We start from the raw sequence: 18,774 nt of genomic DNA on the forward strand, positions 1-18,774 counted from the left end.
AACCTAAGTTGCTTTAAAAGGTTCTTTTTTAGACGGTCTGGATCAAAGTTATCCCCAGAAAGGAACGAGTTGACAGTTGTTTTACTGTACGCATGTGTATGTATGCAGTTACCCTGTTTACTTACTGTGACAGAGAATTAATAGACATTTTGTCACATTTAAGGTCAAATTTGATGGTTTCATGGACTGTGGTTATATATTTTACGAATTCGACAAACTGATCTTCAGTGCCAGTCCGTAATAGAAAGATATCACCCAGAAATCTTTTATACAGGGTTATATATTTCCTATATGCACTGTCTTTATGAAGAATGTTTCTCAAATTTTTTCATAAATAAATTGGTCAGTTCTGGGGAAGATTTGCAACCCATTGCGGTCCCTGACATCTGTTAGTAGAAATCCTTAGAAAACTGGAAAAGAAAACTTTTAAAAACAAATTTCTGCTATATTGACCAAAAAAGATGTAGGTGGACTGGGTTTCTCCCTCCTTTCTAATGTATTGACTATCACTTCCAGGGCCTCATTCTGTGGAATATTCATATGCGATGAGATAACATCCATGGTTACATGATCCTCACCTAATTCCACTTTGTCCATGTGGTTAAGGAAATCCATAGCCAGTTTGGTGTAGTGGTTAGGAGTGTGGACTTTTCTATTCTGGCGAGCCGGGTTCGATTCTGCACTCCCCCACATGCAGCCAGCTGGGTGACCTTGGGCTCACCACGGCACTGATAAAACTGTTCTGATCGAGCAGGAATCTCAGGGCTCTCTCAGCCTCACCCACCCCACAGGGCGTCTGTTGTGGGGAGAGGAAGGAAAGGCGACTGTAAGCTGCTTTGAGCCTCCTTCGGGTAGGGAAAAGCGGCATATAAGAACCAACTCTTCTACTTCTTCTAGCATCATATATAAATGATCCTATTTTGGGGATAAATAGTTTCAGAAACAGGTCCAGGTGTGTTGCCAGGGGCTCAAAAACTAACCCACAACCAGAAACGATTGGTCTTCCTGGGATGAGGCCATTACGGTTTTTAGGTAATAAGCTGAATGGAGGGACCAGACTTTCTGTTTGTAAAAGAAACACCATGGAGAATCCACATTACCCCAATCCTTCCGCAGCTGCATTGGCTACCAGTCCAGTACCAGATCAGGTTTAAGGGACGGGCACTCCCCTTCAAGGCCACTCGTGGTCTGGGTCCTGTGTCTCTCGAGACCTGTCTGCTTGTCCATCTCCCCCAAGGAGTGGGATCCTTTAATGGGCACACATTGGTGAGCCTAGGCCGCAAAGAAGCCTGCCTGGCCTCAGCAGGAGCCAGGGCCTTTTCACCCATGGCCCCAACCTGATGGCTCCAAGCCCTCTTCACCCTCCTTTATGGAACCAAGTGTGGACAGGCGTTCTTCCAGCTTCTGTACCTTCTCCTCCAGGAGGGCTACCAACTCTCACTTGGTGTTTTGTTCTAGAACTTTGTGGGCATGCACCCCAAAGCCCCCGCGTCGAACAAAGCTCTGCTGGGTCTTCCAGGTGCCCCCTTGGACAGGCTTTGCTCTAGCCCTCTGAGCACATGCACCCCAAAGCTCCCCCCCCCCAGAATAAAACTCTGCTGGTCTGTGACATGCCCCCTGGCTCCGGCCTGGCTGCAGAACTTTGTGTGCATGCCTCCCATCCCCCCCCCCCCGGAGCAAGACCTTCCCTAGCGAGGCGCCTCCCCTCCTGGGCGGGGCTTCGGGCTGCTGCCCCTCCGTCCGTCCGTCCGCCCCCCCACCCCGATCTCCAGGCTGCCTCCGGAGGGGGCGGAGCCTGCGCGCGTGAAGCCCCGCCCCTCCCCTCCCCTCCTGCCGCGGCTGGGTCGGTCCTCCCGGCGTCTATGATCGCGGGCGGCCAGAGTAGGCTGCGCCGCCACGGAAGTGCTTGGGTGAGGGTTCGGGAAGCCTTCCGCTTCCGGCAGGGCCTGGGGAGCCCCTCGGCTGTCGCGGGGCCCGGGGGCGGCGGAGGCAGCAAGAAGCGGGGAGGGGGGAGAGCGCCGCGACCCCCTCCGCCCCTCGCCATGGCGTCGGTCACGATGGGTGAGGGAGGGGGCGCGGCGCGGCGGGCTGGGGCGGGCTGGGGCGGCCTACCTGGCAGGGGGGTGGTGGTGGTGATGGGGGGGGGGGTCTCCCTCGCTGGCCGCCGCGTCCACCGTCGGCCTCTTCTCTTCCCGCAGCGACCTCAGAGTGGATCCAGTTCTTCAAGGAGGCCGGCATCCCCCCCGGGCCCGCCGTCAACTACGCCGTCGGCTTCGTCGACAACAGGTGAGGGGGGAGCGCCGCCTCTTCGTGGATAACGACTCCAGGGCGTCTGCTGAAGGATCCCAGCCAGGCCCCCCTAGCCATGGAGTCACAGAGTGGGAAGGGGCCTCCGGGGTCATCTAGTCCAGCCCCCTGGACTGTGCAGGACACTCCCAACCCTCTCGCTCATCCGCTGTCCCCTGCCACCCACTTGAACCTTCACAGAATCAGCCTCTCCATCAGATGGCTCTCCAGCCTCTGCTTAAAAACCTCCAAAGATGGAGAACCCACCACCTCCCGAGGAAGCCTGTTCCACTGAGAAACCGCTCTGACTGTCAGGAACTTCTTCCGGAAATTTAGATGGAATTTAGAATCCTAGAATCACAGAGTTGGAAGGGACTACCTAGGTCATCTAGTCCAACCCCTGCACTATGCAGGACACTCACATCCTTATCGCTCATCCGCTGTCACCTGCCACCCCCTTGAGCCTTCACAGAATCAGCCTATCCGTCAGATGGCCATCCAGCCTCTGTTTAAAAATCCCCAAAGATGGAGAACCCACCACCTCCCGAGGAAGCCTGTTCCACTGAGGAACTGCTCTGACTGTCAGGAACTTCTTCCGGAAATTTAGATGGAATTTAGAATCCTAGAATCACAGATTTGGAAGGGACTTCCTGGGTCATCTAGTCCAACCCCTGCATTATGCAGGACACTCACATCCCAATCACTCATCCACTGTCACCTGCCACCCCCTTGAGCCTTCACAGAATCAGCCTCTCCATCACATGGCTATCCAGCCTCTGCTTAAAAATTTCCAAAGATGGAGAACCCACCGCCTCCCAAGGTAGCCTGTTCCACTGAGAAACCGCTCTTTCAGGAACTTCTTCCGGAAATTTAGATGGAATTTAGAATCCTAGAATCACAAAGTTGGAAGGGACTTCCTGGGTCATCTAGTCCAACCCCTGCACTATGCAGGACACTCACATCCCTATCGCTCATCCACTGTCACCTGCCACCCCCTTGAGCCTTCACAGAATCAGCCTCTCCATCAGATGGCTCTCTAGCCTCTGTTTAAACATTTCCAAAAATGGAGAACCCACCACCTCCCGAGGAAGCCGGTTCCACTGAGAAACTGCTCTAGCTGTCAGAAACTTCTTCTGGATGTTTAAATGGAATTTCTTTTGAATTAATTTCTCCCCATTGGTTCTGGCCTGTCCCCCCGGAGATCCAGGGAGTCTTATTCTGGGCGTGTCCATGTTAGCTCTGCAATGGCTGTGCAAATGAAACGCTGTAAGCACCCAAGTCCCTAGCATGCCTTCATTCTAGGTATCTGAGGAAGTGTGCGCGCATACAACACGCTTATAACCAGAATCAAACTTTGTGGGACTTTAAAAAGGTTCCCCTGGACTCAGACTTTCCTCTGCAACTTTTTGTATAAACACACAACACTTTGCTGCTCTTAGTGGTGCCCCTGGACTCAAGCTTTGTTCTGCTGCTTCAGATGAACGTGGCGGCTACCCTCCTGCCTCTGTTTAAAGATGCATGCTCACTCTCAAAATATGAATTGTTCTCTTTTAGACAGAGCCAGGATTTTTCTGGCAAAAGCACTCTGAGCATTCTGCACTGAATGTCATTTAAGCAATACAAATGGAAGCTTCCTTGAAGATGATGCTGCAGTTTTGATCTCTCGGTGGTGTCTTTTTAAAGAGCTTTAGGAGAACTTACTTAAAGGCAAAGCTGGCATTTGCCTTCACTGTGGTGGGGTAGGGCACTCAGCCTTTGGAAGAGCTCTTCCTGTGGCCGTCTCCTTTAACAACTGGGAGCCCACAGCCTTTTCCCTGCCAGCTTCTCTTTCCCCAGGTTTGGCAGCAGCTTTCTTCTCTGCCTTTTCTGGGTGGCTGAGACTGGGTGGCCCAGTTGCCCTTTGGTGCTCAGACGACAAGGAGTTTAGTTCGGTGACTGTCTCACATGGTTTGCATTTCCTGCAGGATCCAGAAGAACATGCTGATGGACTTGAACAAGGAGATCCTTCACGAGCTGGGTGTCACTGTGGTCGGGGATATCATCGCCATTCTAAAGCATGCCAAAATTGTTTATAGGCAGGTGGGTCTCCTGGATACAGGAAGCAGCTTCCTGGGAGAAATGTGGCTCTGCCCCTTCCATACTTGAAACAAAAATGAGGCAACGTGGTATGCAAGCTTGCTCCCTAAAGGCCTGGCTTTCTGGGGAGACTCCTTATGTAAGAGGCAAATGGATCGGTCTAGCTTGGGGGCCAGGGGAGACAGGTGGCAAAGGAAACTTCCAGAAGCATTCCCGTTTGCCCTTCTGTGAGCCCCAGAATAGTCCATGGAAGGGGCCTGAAGGGCATTTGTAGGAACTGGAGGTTTGCCCTGATTAAGGAGCATCCAGATGGCCCTAGGAATTCCTGGCACATACCCAGGCTGTCACCTCTTTGCTGCAGGCTTCCTGTTGCGGGGTGCAGGATCTTATGCTTTGGTAGGCTAGCTTGGAGAGGGGCCTTGTGGAAGGGTTATTTGGGATCTGTGTGAGCCTCATGATTTTGTGGGAGTGTGGGTACCAGAACCAGGGGGATGCCCACTCCACCCTGGTCTTCTCTGTCTCTAGGAAATGTGCAAGGCAGCCACAGAGTCGGTTGCCTCCAGCCAAGCAGCCATGCCATCTGAACTCCGCAGGAGCGCCACCAGCGGTAAGCGGGAGCAGCACAAAGGCAGGTGCAGCTGGGGCACAGACGTGCAGTGAGTGCCCATGCCTCTCCCTGCCATCGGAGAGGTGATGTCTCGATCTGGTGGCCATTGAGGCTGGAAGAAGCTCCTCCACCAGTCCCTGTTCTCCCTACAGCTGCCAGTAGGATGATTGCAAACAGCCTCAGCCGAGACTCCCCACCTTCCACTCCCGTTCGGAGGCCAGACAGTAGCGCTTCCAAGATCTCCATCACGGTGTCTAACAAGCTGGCAGTGAAGAATGCCAAAGCAGGTGAGTGGGGAGGGGGAGGATCTCTCTTTATGCCCTGCCTTGGTAGGCTTGCTCTGTCCTCGGACTTGTTCCCAGCACCTTCCAGAGCAGTGGTTCTCAGCCCAGGGGTCGTGACCCCTCATGGGGTCGTTTGGCCCTTTCCTGGGGGCCATGGCAGCAGAGGTTGGTGTGGCAGCATGGCCCTGGCCAGTGCCACGGTGAGCAGGAGTGGCAGTGGCCTGCGAGCCTGCGCGCACATGTGCTGCCGCTGCCCCTACTTTAGGAGTCGTGACACTAGGGCGGTTGAGAACCGCTGTTGTAAGGGTTTGTGGGGACGGGGGCAGGAATTGTATTTGTGTGTGTGTGGGTGGGTGGGTGCATGCACAGCCTCACGGATCAGCTTTCAGATGGAGCAAAGAAAGTCTTGCTCCGTTCCCTGGATTGCCCCTTAAGATGGGGAAGCTCAGGAAAGGGACGGGTTGTGCAGCTCTAACTGAATGTTTTAGAAGAAAACTTTCAGGCCAGGAGGGACATTGCTGAGTTGAAAATCACACAGTCCTTTGTTTGACTGAGCCAGGGTGGAGGGGGAATCTGGTGTTCATGGATGCTCGAATGAGGAGAAGGAAAAGTGTGCAGTTGCTATCTCTGACCTTCCTCAGACTCATAAGAGCCAGAGGAGATGCTCCAGTCCTTTTTCCCTGCTTCAGAAAACAAAAGGGGGGAGGGATTTTCAAAAAACTTGTAATAGTTATATTTGAAGGTTGTTTCTGGAAAATATCAGTTCAGTAATGAAACCCTCCTCCGTTTCAAGGGTGACCGAGCAAAGCTCTCTGCTCCCCTCTAGTGGCCCAGGCAAAGGCTTCTTTTTCAGTGTGTGAGTGGGTGTATCCTTACAGCGCTGTGTGGGGATGGGTTGGAGCAATGTGGGAAGAGGCAGTCAGTGCCCCTCTCCATCCCCAACAAGCATGCCTGCCGTTGCACCCACATGGGCCAGCAAAGGAACAGAACCCCCAGGCCCAGACTGCCTCATCAGATGAAGGCCAGCCTCGCAGCCTGGAGAGCTACTTGCCCTTGTTAGCAGGCGGGTACTGAAGCTCATGCCAAGCCAAACCTGATCTCTCATTGCCTTAGCTCTGTGCGGCCCCACGGACGAGACTCCTGCCACGGCCACCATGGCAAAGCGCCGCCGTGTCACAGCTGAGATGGAGGGGAAGTATATCGTCCACATGCCCAAGGGCACCACTCCCAGGACCAAGAAGATCCTGGAGCAGCAGGCAGCCAAAGGTAGGTCTGAGCCATGTTTGGCCACCTGCTGTGGTGGGGAGACTCCTCTCCGATCACGTGTTGGGAGAAGAATTAGGGAAAGGGGCCAGGCAGGGAAGTGGGTTGAGGGGTGTTTGCAGAGGAAATCGGTAAGCGCTGCTGTGAGTGGCAAATCTGGAAGTAGAGGACTGCAGGTCTCTGCCCAAAGGCTCTAAATGGGAATGGAGAAGGAAGGAGCAGAGCAAAAGTCAGGTTTTATTAGGTTACTAGAATTAGAGCCCATTGTATCTGATACAACAGGCGCTAGCACGGGGGGGGGGAGGGGGGAAAATAGCAAAGAGAGAGAGGTAGAGAGGAAGAGAGTGATTAAGATAGAGAGAGCTTGATGGTGGGAAGAGGAAGGGTTGTCCAGTCAGTAAAGGCATGAGGTTGAATATGTGTGTTGTGGGGGGGTTGTGGTGGTGTGGTGACAAATGAGGGCTTGGGTGTCAAGAACATGTGGTGTGGAATGTTCCTTGAATGTGGGAGAGGACTGACCTTGGGGAATTGTGGCATAGTCGTTATAGATGAACTTTCCAGAGCCATGTCCTCAGATATGTGAAGGGAAAATCAGACTGGAGACTCCTCTTAGGGGGAGATTACATGGCAACCAATTCCTCCCAATTCCATATTCAACCTCATTTCCCTTCTCGTGTGAATTAGGCCACAGACACCGAAATGTCCCCCTGCCCTAATACACAATTTCCAAGTCAGGGACAAGGGCAGGCCTGTGTAGAGGAAGTTACAGAAATCTAGTCTGGAGGTGATCCCTGTGGTCAAGCAATCTGAGGACAGGTAGGGCGTTAGCAGCTTCACTTAGTGTAGGTGGAAAAATGCTGTCCATGCTAGTCCCATGACCTGGGCCTCAATAGAAAGGGTCCAGGATCCAGGATCACTCCCGAGGGCGCTGTTTCATGTCCTTGGAATCATAGACTCATGGAATTGGAAGGGACCTTCAGGGTCCCACCTTCTGCAGAATGCAGGAAACACTTCTACCTGCCCAACCACATATGAACCCCCCCCTCCCCCAAACAACAACAATCCTTGGCCAGTCTGGCCTGGAAGAAATTTGCCTCCCAACCCCAAGGTGGTGATTGGCTCTTTCCTAGACATGCCAGAAAGGGCCACAAGAGCCAAGCTCAGACACAATCCCTTCCTGCCCACCCATTTACAAACTGTCTCATTCACAGAATCAGCCTTTCTGTCAGATGGCTATGTAGCCTCTGCTTAAAAACTGCCAAAGAATGAGAATCCTGAGGAATCCTGTTCCACTGAGGATGTTTAGCCGAAAATTGTATTGAATTAATTTCAACCAATTGGTTCCGGTCCGACCCTTTGGGACAACAGAAAACAACTCTTCTCCATCCTCTATATCAGTGGTCCCCAACCTTCGGTCTGCAGCCCGGTACCGGGCCGCAAGAGCCTCGGCAGCGGGCCGCGGTTCCATCTCCCCGCCCCCCCAAAGCGGCCGATTAGCGTGCGGCCCAGCAAGCTTCTTGCTGCGGGAGGGGGGGGGGGAAGCGTGGCTGCCAGCATGCTGGCGGTGCAAACTTGCATGCGCAAACCTGCCATGCATGCACGTTTGTGCCCGATGGGGGTGAAAAAGCACACGTGCAGTAGTTTCGCACATGCACACATGTGCAGAGCTGCTGCACATGCATGTTTTGCCCCTGCTGGGAACGCAAACGCACATGCGAGGCAGGTCCGAGCATGTGCGTTTGTGCGGGCCTCGGGTTGCCCTCTCCCCCTTGGCAGCGGTCCGCAACCAGAAAAAGGTTGTGGACCGCTGCTCTATATGACAGCCCTTCAAGCATTTGAAGATGGAAACTTTGCTACTGGTTGATTTTATTTTAATACAGTATAAGGCCAAGTACTATAAAATAATGCCAGCAAATACAGCAAATACAAAGTTCAAGAGCTATACATTATTGATAAACTATATTACAATATAACATACTAGTAATCAAGCCCGCTGTACTCACAATACAGCGGGTGCTAGGCCAGGGAGCCTGTGGCAGGCGTGCGCAGCGCGGCTGGCGGGGGCTCCCTGGCCGGCGGCCTGATGCGTCGGAGGCGCTTTGCGTGGCTCGCAGTTGGTCCCTTGTCGGCAGGGCGGGAATCGGAGAGGCCAATTGGCAGGCGCTTTGCTCCTGCCAATTGGTTCCGCCGATGGTCTGTCCGGAGGAAGGAGCCAATCGGCACCCTTCCTCATCCCTGACAGAGCCCGCCCTAACTCCTTCCCCTAAGCCCTTACGGCTTTATTTAGTCCGCAGCGCCCACAGCGCCATGGGCGGGGTTAGGATAATAATGTAAGAACATTTGTACTTGAAGATGGCCGTCCTATCACCTCTTGGTCTCCTCCCCAGGCTAGACAGGCCAAGCTCCCTCAACCTTTCCTCCTCCAACTTGGTCCCCAAGCCCCTCACTCTCTTTGTTGACAGCTCTCCTGACCCCCTCATACAGTGCAGTCTCTTATTCAAACTTGTCTGCTTTCAGGTTTGCAGAGAACCTCTGTTTTTGATCGACTGGGTGCAGAGACCAACGCGGACACGACCACAGGCAATAAGGTGTGGGAGGGGAAGGGGGGTGGCCTTTGTCTTGCATTTCCTGCTGCATTCCAGCAAGGGTCCCTCAGCCACCTTTGTGACCCAAGAGCATCAGACCTCTGTGTTGTTCGTGGCTGGGCCTCGGCTTCTGAGGCCACCCAGCATTGCTCTGCAGAGAGTCCCCTGGGAGGGAGGGCTGGGGCTGGGACCTCTTGCCCCATGGCGTCTCCTGATTGGTAGGCAGGGGACTCTGCCTGCCCCTGCTTTCTGTCCAGGCCAGAGCAGAGGTCCATTTGGTCCTGCTTCTTATCTCCCCTCAGGGTCCAGCAGCGCTGTCTGCCTTCTGTCCTCTTTCTCTGCTGGCCACTAGCTGTGGCCTCACCTCTCCCTCCCCCTCTCCCCTGCGGCTTTGTTTTCTGTCCTCTCCTGCTTCATCTCAAAGGGCTGGAGATGGGGCCGCTCTCCTCCATGCCCCCCTGCCCATCTCAGCACCCCACCCCTTTGGTGTCTCGGCAGCCCACGGGCGTCTTCAGCCGGCTGGGGAATGTGCAAGAGGCGGAGGAGGACAAAGCGGCGGAGAGCGAGGAGGATGACAGCTCGGTCCTGCAGTATGCTGGGGTGCTGAAGAAATCCTTCCGGCCACCTGCCCTCAAGGAGACCGCCAAGGCTGGGGTGACCATCAAGGCCAAAGCCACCAGCTCTGAGGCCCAGCCGCCGGCAAGCAGAAGCCCAGCCAGCCCCTCAGAAAAGGCCCCCCAGAAGGAGCAGGGGCTCAAGAGACCCTCCCGAGGAGGCCATGTGGCCAAGCGCCTGGGCAAGACCTCACTGCCCGGGGAGGCCCAGGACAGCAGCGTCACCAGCTCCCGGAGCAGGGCGGAAGCTGACCTGCAGGTCACCATCCAGAGGACTCTGGGCAGCGCCAAGGTAAGCAGCACCTCGGAAGGCCACAGTGCCCAGATGGACAACACGGGGACAGTCAGCGTCTTTAAGCGGCTGGGCAGAAGGACAGTGTGATGCCCCGGGGGGCCTGCTGCTGCTCGTCCTTCACAAGCACGCAGGGCCCTGTCTACCTGAAGGAGACCGCTTGAACTTGGTGTCTGGTTTTTGTGTGTTGGTTTGTTTCAAACCCATTAACCCAAAGGTTTCTGGCCCTGATCCCAGGCAGGGGAGTCCCTGTGCCTCTGTGAAACTCCGGGTTGGGTCTTCCAGCTGCTCCAGGGGTCTGTGCCAGAGGGGAGGGGAAGAGGGAAGCTCAGCCCACCCACCCCCAAGCTCTGAACTGAGGAGCACCAGCGTGGATGTGGCTGGGGGTGAGGACAAGGACCTGGATCCGGGGGCTCCCACCCGGACTTTTGGGCCACTCTGGACCGCACTGAACCCCCCTTTCTCTGTGTTTGTTGTTGTTTCCCTCTGCAGGTCTATGCCCTTTCCTAGGATGTAGGCTCTTGAGGGGCTTGGGCGATGCTGGGGCCTCCTTCTTGTCTTTCTCCCTCCCTTCCTCCCCCCGGGCTCTCATCTGTGACTTCCTGGTGCTTTCTTGACCTCAGGAAAGGCAAGGAAACACTTGGCAGAGACCTCTCTGGCTGGAGACAACCTGCAGGGTCCCCCTCCCAAGTCCTGCCCCGTGCCAGGAATTCCGTTCAGTCCCACTTTGCTTTTGGGCACCTTTCTGTTGGAGAGAAATCTCTTGCTTGGCTATTCGCTGCATCTCATCAGCATTTTGCACACACTTCTCTGGCCTTGATCAGAATCAGCTGCTGTGTTAGATCCCACTTCCTGGCCCAGACCAAGGGCCTCTTCTTGTGTTAGGGGGAAGAGGCCAGGCCTCTCCTCCCCCCACCCAAGGAGCAGCTTAGGGCTTGGCTGAGGTGCCCCTCTCAACATGGGGGTCTCATGGCTCTGAGGAGACTCTTGAGAGCAAAGGGAACCCACATTTTCTGTTCTTTACGTGGCCAGCTGTTCTGTGGCCCATGAGAGCAGAGAAACAAAGTGCTGTGGAGCCATGACTGAGCCTGCCTCTGGATGAATTCTGCCCCAGGCACCAAATATGTATTGGACATGGCATTTAGGCCACTTCCGAGTGAGAGCAGAGGGGTCAGCAGAACGACCTCTTGCCGAGCGGCTTGCTGAACAGATGCTTCTGTGTTGCAGGATTGGGGCCAGGGATGGGACCTGGCGAGGGGGAGTGTCTGTGTGAGAGCAAGAGGCCTGGCTGCTGCGGGCCTGCAGTGCGGACCCCTCACTGTCCCTTTGGGAACTGCTGCTTACTAAGGCATGGTAGCAGCACAAGCAAGGAGGAATTGTGGGGCAGGCCCTAGCCACCGCCTTTTCATTACATCGCTGGCCCTGGGTCCAAACTTGCACACCTGTAGCATTGGAAGGGGCCTTGGCTCTCAGAAGGGTGGTGTGGTCAACTGGCAGCCAAGTGAGAACTATTCCGAGGGTCCTCTGAGTGTCCCCTCCCACCAGCTTGCCTTGGGTGTAGCTTCAGCTGGAGTGAAAGGAGGAATGTCCTTTTCCACTGCCTTGGTTGGGTGTGGGATTTAAATCCCCTGGAGGCTGCACTGCAGCTGTCCTCTGGACGCTACCTTTGGACTGCCCGGGGTCGTGGGTTGTGTAGGGACTCAACGACGGCTTTGGCGGCAGCCAGGCCTCCTGGTCAGTTGACCTTCCTCCAGCCTGAGAGGGAGGCGCAGGAAGCCAGCCTGACTTGGGGTGGGGCTGGGATCCAGTTTGTTTGTGTCCCTGTATGAAGGGGTATTTCTAGAGCTAGTGGCACAGGATGGGAGCTCCCGGCAAGCCAGAGGGGAATCCCCCAGAAATCCTAGGCCAGAGAGAGGTTCCTCTGCCTCTCCCCTGAGGGCTGGCCTGAGTCTTCCTTGACTGACCACCTGTCTGCATACCACAATGCTCTGCCTGATGGCGTCCCCTGGTTTCTGATGGCTTCTGATTGGTTCCCATATAGGGGTCCTCCTCACCCCACCCACAGTGCCTTCACAGTCAGCTTCATTTTCGACCTCGGGGATTTGCACCAGTGGAAGAAATTCTGCTTTTCTGTATCCTGTCCCCCCTCCCTGAAAAACACACAAGATGATGACATTGTTTGACTCCTAATATTTTAATGAGTTTACTTGAGAACCTTTTTGGAAATGACTGTTAACGGTGTGTGTGGTTTTTTGTTTTTAATATTGCAAGTGGGTGTCATTTGGGTTTTGGTAGTTAGCTGCACGATGGGTGGGGTGGGCTTTGCAGTGCTTTAGGCAGAGCAGCCCAGGCCTCTTCAGCCTCGTGGAAGATGTGAGTTTCTTTGCAATAAAGAGTGTTAGTAACTGCCTCCACTTAGCATTACTCAGGGCAGGGGGGGGGGGCTTCCTGTTTGGCACTGGGACGGCACAGAACCCTCCTGGCTTTCGCCCTGCGAATGTGCTTCCTGTCCCTGAAGTTCCTTCTCTCCTTCTTGACCTTAAGTCTGATTCTGCAAGAGGGTCTCCATAGGCACATTTTAAAGTATTGTGCTCAGAGAGGAAGAAGCAGTGTCCCAGGAGGAGTCAAGAACCCCGCCGGAGGATCCACAGCAAGAGACAGAGGGTGGGCTAGAGAGCCTTTTAAGATCTTCTGTCCTTTTTCTTCTTGCCTGCAGCTTTCCCAGAGAGCTTTCAGTTTTCTGGTGCCTCTTTTCTCTCAGGCTGAGGGCCCCACTTTCAGCCACTTCCTGGCTGGTCCTTTTGGTCTTGCTCCAGTGCCCTGCACTGTAAGGGGATGTGAGGAGATGCATCATGAAACACTTGGAAAAAAGGTTCAGGGAGAGTCTCGGAAAGCCAAAATAAGGCTGTCGTCACATTTCACAAGGCGTTGGTGGAAGTCCTGATCTGGGTTGTCTCCCCCACCTTTTTTTTTTTTTTTGTGGTGGGAGGAGGGAGTAGGGAGGCTTTTGAAAACCTTCCGCATCAGAGATTTGTGCATAAACTGAGAAAACCTGGGAGAAGAGGACAAGTCCCGCTAAGAATCAAAAGTGGTCAAGTGCCAGGAATAACACAGTGGTGCCAAGGGGCTTCATGGGAGCAGGATTGGAACCAATGTGGTTTATTTTTTACATTTATATGCTGCCCTCTGCTAAGGCTCAGGGCAGTTCACAGGGAACAAAAACAGAACAGTACATCAAACTCCACGATGAAGAAAAGTTGCCGCTTTTCTCTACCCAGAGGAGTCTCAAAGCAGCTTCCAATCAACTTCCCCTTCCTCTCCCCACAACAGACAACTTGTGAGGTAGGTGAGTCTGAGAGAGCCCTGATATCCCTGCTTGGTCAGAACAGCTTCATCAGTGCTGTGGCGAGCCCAAGGTCACCCAGCTGGCCGCATGTGGGGGGAGGAGCAGGGAATCAAACCTGGCCCGCCAAATTAGAAGTCCACATTCCTAACCGCTATACCAAGCTGGCTCTCTGTTACTTCTGTTAGGGCCCTAATCTCTGGAAGCTCGTTCCACCAGATACAGGCCAGGACAGAGAAGGCTCTGGCCATGGTTGGAGTCAAGCGGACTTCCTTGGGCCAGGGATCACTGGCTGGTTGGAGGTAGTGGAGTGCAGAGTTCTTAGAGGGGCGTAGGCAGAGAGGCCGTCCTTCAGTTACTGTGGCCCAGACCACATATGGCCTTGAAGGTAATTACCAAAACTTTAAGCATGATCCAGAATTCGATTGGTAATTTGTACAGTTATTGGGAAATGGGATGGATGTGGGACCTCCATGATGTTGCTGTGAGGACCCTGGCTACTGCATTCAGGACCAGCTGTAGTTTCCGGTTCAGAGTTAAAGGTAGGCTTGTGTAGAGTGAGTTGCAGAAGTCTAGCTTAGAGGTGACTGTCACGTGGATCACTGTGGCCAGGTGTTCCGAGGCCAAGTAGGGCGCTAGTAGCTTGGCTTGGTGAAGGGGGTAGAAGGCCAGCTGCGCTACTCTTCTGACCTGTGCCTCCATGGAGAGGGAAGCATCAAGAATCACACCCAAATTCTTGGCAGAGTGATCCGCTGATAGCTGCATGCCCTCCAGGTTGTGTAGGCATGCTTCCTTGCTTGGATCCTTCCTGCCCAGCCATAGGACCTCCGTCTTCAAGGGATTGAACTTTAGATGACTGCTTAAGCCACCTCGTCACTGTATCCAAGTAGCTGCCTAATGCTTCTGGGGGAGAATCAGGGTGGTCATCCATCAGGAGGAAGAGCTGGGTGTCATCCGCATATTGGTGACATCCCAGTCCGAACTTCAGTACCAGTTTAATTTCTTTTTACCTTAATTGGAAGGGGGCAGGCAGCACAGTGTTGAAGTGCAGAAACCCAATTGTCCACGATGGTGAGAACCCAGGCAGAGTGTCAAGAACTGCAGGATCTTTCCAAACATGTCAGGGGAAGGATTAGAGAGCCAGCACATCCCTGTGGTTAGAGTGTTGATCTAGGACAGGGATAGTCAAACTGCGGCCCTCCAGATGTCCATGGACTACAGCGAATGCTGGCAGGGGCTCCTGGGAATTGTAGTCCATGGACATCTGGAGGGCCGCAGTTTGACTACCCCTGATCTAGGATCTGGAAGAACGAATCTGATTTCTGCTGAGGAAGCTCACTGATGACCTTGGCCCAGGCGCACTCTCCCAGCCTCTCCTATCTTGCAGGGGGCTGTGAGGTTAAAAGAGAAGGAAGCGATATAAGCTACTGTCGGTCCCCATTGGGGAGGAAGGCGACAGAAAGAAGTATACAAGGTAGCAAATGAAGTTCCCTGCAGGTAAGGATAAAGCTCCTGTACATGGGAACCCACTGTCCTTTCTGAATAAATGCTGCTGGGGTCTGAACTGACAAATTGGAAGGGAAAGAGACCTTGGAGATCTTGATGAAGGTGCCAATTCAGTGGGTGGCAGTGGTGAAAAGGGGGCAAACCCCATGCTGGGGATTAGGAGGGAAACGATGCAAGGTAGCTTATGGAGCCGTTCTGATCTGGCTACCTGAAAAGACCACAGAGCTTGAAGAAGTGCAGATGGCAGCCACAAGGAGAATGACACAAGGAGGGGCGCAAGAGGTGGCTGAAGAGGGTCACAGTGGAGGTTTGTGAAACTATAGCTGTGATGTCAGAAGTGAACTGGAACTGATGGACAGTAGGTTCAGGACACACCAAAGGAATTACTTCTTTATCCAAGAATAATTAAATGATGGGATTCAGGGTCACCAGACAGCATAGCAAGGGTGGCTTTAGCAGGGAGTTGGGCAGATTCCATCCATGGCAACTAAGAGAACCTCCACAACCAGAAGCAGTACATCTCTGAACCCCACTGCTGGTTGGCAACATGAGGGGACCTCCTCCCAACAACTGATGGGCTGCTTGGTGCCACTGGGTGACCACTTGCCTGACATAGCCGGGGAGGTTAACATGAGAACAGGTATGGAAGAAGAGTCTCAAAGGAGTCCCAAAGCCACTTACAATCCCTACCCTCTGTGAGGTAAGGTGGGGCCGAGAGAACTGTGACTGGCCCAAGGTCACTCAGTTGGCTGCCTGTGGATGAGGAGTGGAGAACCAAGACCCAGGTCTGCAATTGGAGGCCGCCATTCTTAACCTCTACACCAGTCTTTACCCACCCTCTCCTTCCTTAGTCAAAAAAGCACATGCCCCCATGAGCTTTGATGGAGCAAGGAAAAAAGGAGCAAACACACAAGAAGAGCTCTGCTGGATCAGGCCAGGGGTCTGTCTAGCGGCCCTCTCTGCTGCTTGTCCTGATGAAACTATTGGTTTCCCTCCAGTGGGACTGTGGCCAGGGGCAGATTTAATCTCTGCTGCCATCCTGGTCCAAAGGGGGATGCTGGTAGCAGCTGTTTACCTTTTGTGAACACTAGTTTGCCCCAGTTGAGCCAGTGGGGGACATACCTCTGCACCCTCCTGCCAGCAACTCACAGCAGAGTTTCCCTTCCATAAGTCATTTAACTTTATTTATTATTATTGTAGAGAAACAAATCAGACTATGCCATTTAAAAATAATGCAGCAATGTGATAAGATTGGATTAAAAGATGTCAAAGTTGCATTACAGAAATTAGAGAACACAGGAGAGAAAAACAAGGTAAGGTTTACAGCCCATAAGCTGTCCTTTTTATAAGAAGTGTTCTGATCAATTCATTGTCCTACAGCACAATTCATTTTGTAAAAGAGCCTTCGAGGCCATTGAAAAGGGAGCTGGGTGCACTAAAATGGATTACAAGAATGCCTATTGGCTAAATTGGGATCTGTGAATGCCAATGGACCCTCAAGGGCTCAAGGTAGTGCCATTCCTTGGGGGGGAGTTGTCACACTGCTCCAGGGGCATCAACCTACTTTGAGGATTGTCTTTCACATCCTAGAATGCTTTCTTTTCCGTAGGGTCCCTTGTTCCGGCTCAGAGCAGATTTCTTTAAATCTGTTCCACATTTTCATTGCAGGAAGTTCTAAAACTAGGGACAGCGACTGCCCATTGACAATGAATGTTTGCACTTAGAGAATACATGGGGCAATTCCGCATCCAATAAATATAGTGAAATGCTTACCTTAGGTTTTCGTTATATTCTGGACACTGCATGATGTCGACAACATCCAGGAGCCATGCAGCAAACTGCTCGCTACATCTGCCATTTTAAAGTGATAGTTAGGGAATCACATAAAGTGGGCTTCCCAACCTAAAAAGTGTGAGCTACAGGAGAGCAACCAGCATGCCACCAACCAAAGAAATGTATGGAGGCGAAGAAGCGCTGTCTCCACCTCCAATATCCAGCCGTCACACCCACCTCCCTTCTCCGGGAAGGGAGAAAGAAAGTTTTTTAAAGCAAACTGCCTGGATCAATGAATAGGCATACAAGCATGCAGGCCTCCGGGGAGGGCAGCATATAAATTAAATAAATAAACAAACAAACAAATAAATAAATAAAGCCAAAAATATTTTTTTCTCAAAGTTGTCACACAAAGCATGCCTCTCTCTACGCAGCTCTGTCCTTGTCCTGCTCTGGAAATGACAGCAGGGACAAAATGCAGCTGCTAGGGGTTTCACTGGGACATAGTTAGACATCGTTCGAAATTGAGAAAGGAGTTCAGCAAGGCTGTATCCTGTCACCTTGCCTATTTAATTTGTTTGAGGAGCACATCATGAGAAAGGCGGGGTTAGATGAGTCACAAATTGGGATCAAGACTGCAGGGAGAAATATCAACAACCTCAAATTTGCAAATGATACCACTCTAATGGCAGAAAGTGAAGAGGAACTAAAGAGCCTGTTGATGCGGGTGAAGGAGGAGAGTGCAAAAGTTGGCTTGAAACTCAACATCAAGAAAATGAAGATAATGGCATCAGGCCCTCTCAATTCCTGGCTAATAGATGGGGAAGAAATGGAGGTAGTGACAGATTTTATTTTCCTGGGCTCCAAGATCACTGCAGATGGGGACTGCAGCAAAGAAATTAAAAGACTCTTGCTCCTGGGGAGGAAAGCTATGGCAAATCTAGACAGCATCCTAAAAAGCAGAGACATCACCCTGCCAACAAAAGTGCGTCTAGTCAAGGCTATGGTATTCCCAGTTGCAATGTATGGCTGTGAAAGTTGGACCATAAGGAAGGCCGAGCGTCCAAGAATTGAGGCTTTGGAACTCTGGTGCTGGAGAAGACTCTTGCGAGTCCCTTGGACTACAAGGAGAACAAATCGGTCAGTCCTAGAGGAGATCAGCCCTGACTGCTCCTTAGAAGGCCAAATTCATAAGATGGAACTCAAATACTTTGGCCACCTCATGAGAAGGAAGGACTCCCTGAAGAAGAGCCTAATGCTGGGAGCGATTGAGGGCAAAAGAAGAAGGGGACAACAGAGAATGAGGTGGCTGGATGGAGTCACTGAAGTAGTTGGTGCAAACTTAAATGGACTCCGGGGAATGGTAGGGGATAGGAAGGCCTGGAGGATCATTGTCCATGGGGTCGCGATGGGTCGGACACGACTTCGCACCTAACAACAATGGGCAGTTGTGCTTCCCATTATTCTCTGTGGGCAATTGTGTTTTCCTTCCTATGCTTTCAGCTGAGTGACCTTGGGCTCACCATGGTGCTGATAAAGCTGTTCTGATCGAGCAGTGATATCGGGGCTCTCTCAGCCCCACCTCCCTACAGGGCGTCTGTTGTGGGGAGAGGAAAGGGAAGGCGATTGGAAGCCACTTGGAGACTCCTTCGGGTAGAGAAAAGTGGCATATGAGAACCAACTCTCTTCTTCTTGGCGGTTGTGCTTTCCATTATTCCCTATCAGCAAGACCATGGAATCCTATGGGCAATCGTGCTTGCCATCATTCCCTGTGAGCAATTATGTTTTCCATTATGTTTTATGGGCTATCATGCTTTCTGTTATTTCCTATTGGCAATTATGCTTTCCCTTATTCCCTATGCGCAGTCGTGTTTTCCTTCCTGTGGGCAACCGTACTTGCCATTATTCCCTCTGAGCAATTGTTCCTCCCATTATTCCTTGTGGGCAATCATGCTTTCCATTATCTCCTATGGGCAATTATGTTTTCCTTCGTATGGGCAATAGTGTGCTCCATTATTCCCTATGGCAATTCTCCATGGGCAAGCATGAATTGTCCATGGGCCATCAATGTCCGAAGTTTTAGTACGTCCCTTTCATTGCAGCTTTTCTGTAGACTGTAGGTGATGGGAAAGTGCTTATCTGAGG

General features: G+C 52.6%; 1 protein-coding gene across 2 annotated transcripts; it reads left to right on the plus strand.

Moving 5' to 3' along the window:
• The first annotated feature begins 1,893 nt into the window (after nucleotides 1-1,893).
• Nucleotides 1,894-12,417, plus strand: CUNH19orf47 (chromosome unknown C19orf47 homolog). Of its 2 annotated transcripts, XM_077318476.1 has the most exons (9): nucleotides 1,894-2,061; nucleotides 2,199-2,286; nucleotides 4,251-4,365; nucleotides 4,888-4,969; nucleotides 5,122-5,256; nucleotides 6,367-6,519; nucleotides 9,034-9,104; nucleotides 9,600-10,007; nucleotides 10,500-12,417. In XM_077318476.1, the coding sequence occupies exons 1-9, from the start codon at nucleotides 2,043-2,045 to the stop codon at nucleotides 10,515-10,517; spliced, it is 1,089 nt and encodes a 362-aa protein (XP_077174591.1). In that variant the 5' UTR covers nucleotides 1,894-2,042; the 3' UTR covers nucleotides 10,518-12,417. The 2 variants fall into 2 exon arrangements, with proteins under 2 accessions (XP_077174591.1, XP_077174590.1); XM_077318475.1 differs by having other exon boundaries at nucleotides 9,600-12,417.
• Nucleotides 12,418-18,774: the final 6,357 nt, after the last annotated feature.

This window comes from Paroedura picta, unplaced genomic scaffold (genome assembly GCF_049243985.1).
Source record: "Paroedura picta isolate Pp20150507F unplaced genomic scaffold, Ppicta_v3.0 Ppicta_v3_sca21, whole genome shotgun sequence".
Classification (NCBI taxonomy): domain Eukaryota; kingdom Metazoa; phylum Chordata; class Lepidosauria; order Squamata; family Gekkonidae; genus Paroedura; species Paroedura picta.

Excerpts from the sequence above, each read along its gene's own strand:
- CUNH19orf47 (XM_077318475.1), top strand. Across the intron at positions 2,287-4,250 it reads GTCGGCTTCGTCGACAACAG|GATCCAGAAGAACATGCTGA; the intron begins GTGAGGGGGGAG and ends CATTTCCTGCAG. Across the intron at positions 6,520-9,033 it reads GGAGCAGCAGGCAGCCAAAG|GTTTGCAGAGAACCTCTGTT; the intron begins GTAGGTCTGAGC and ends GTCTGCTTTCAG.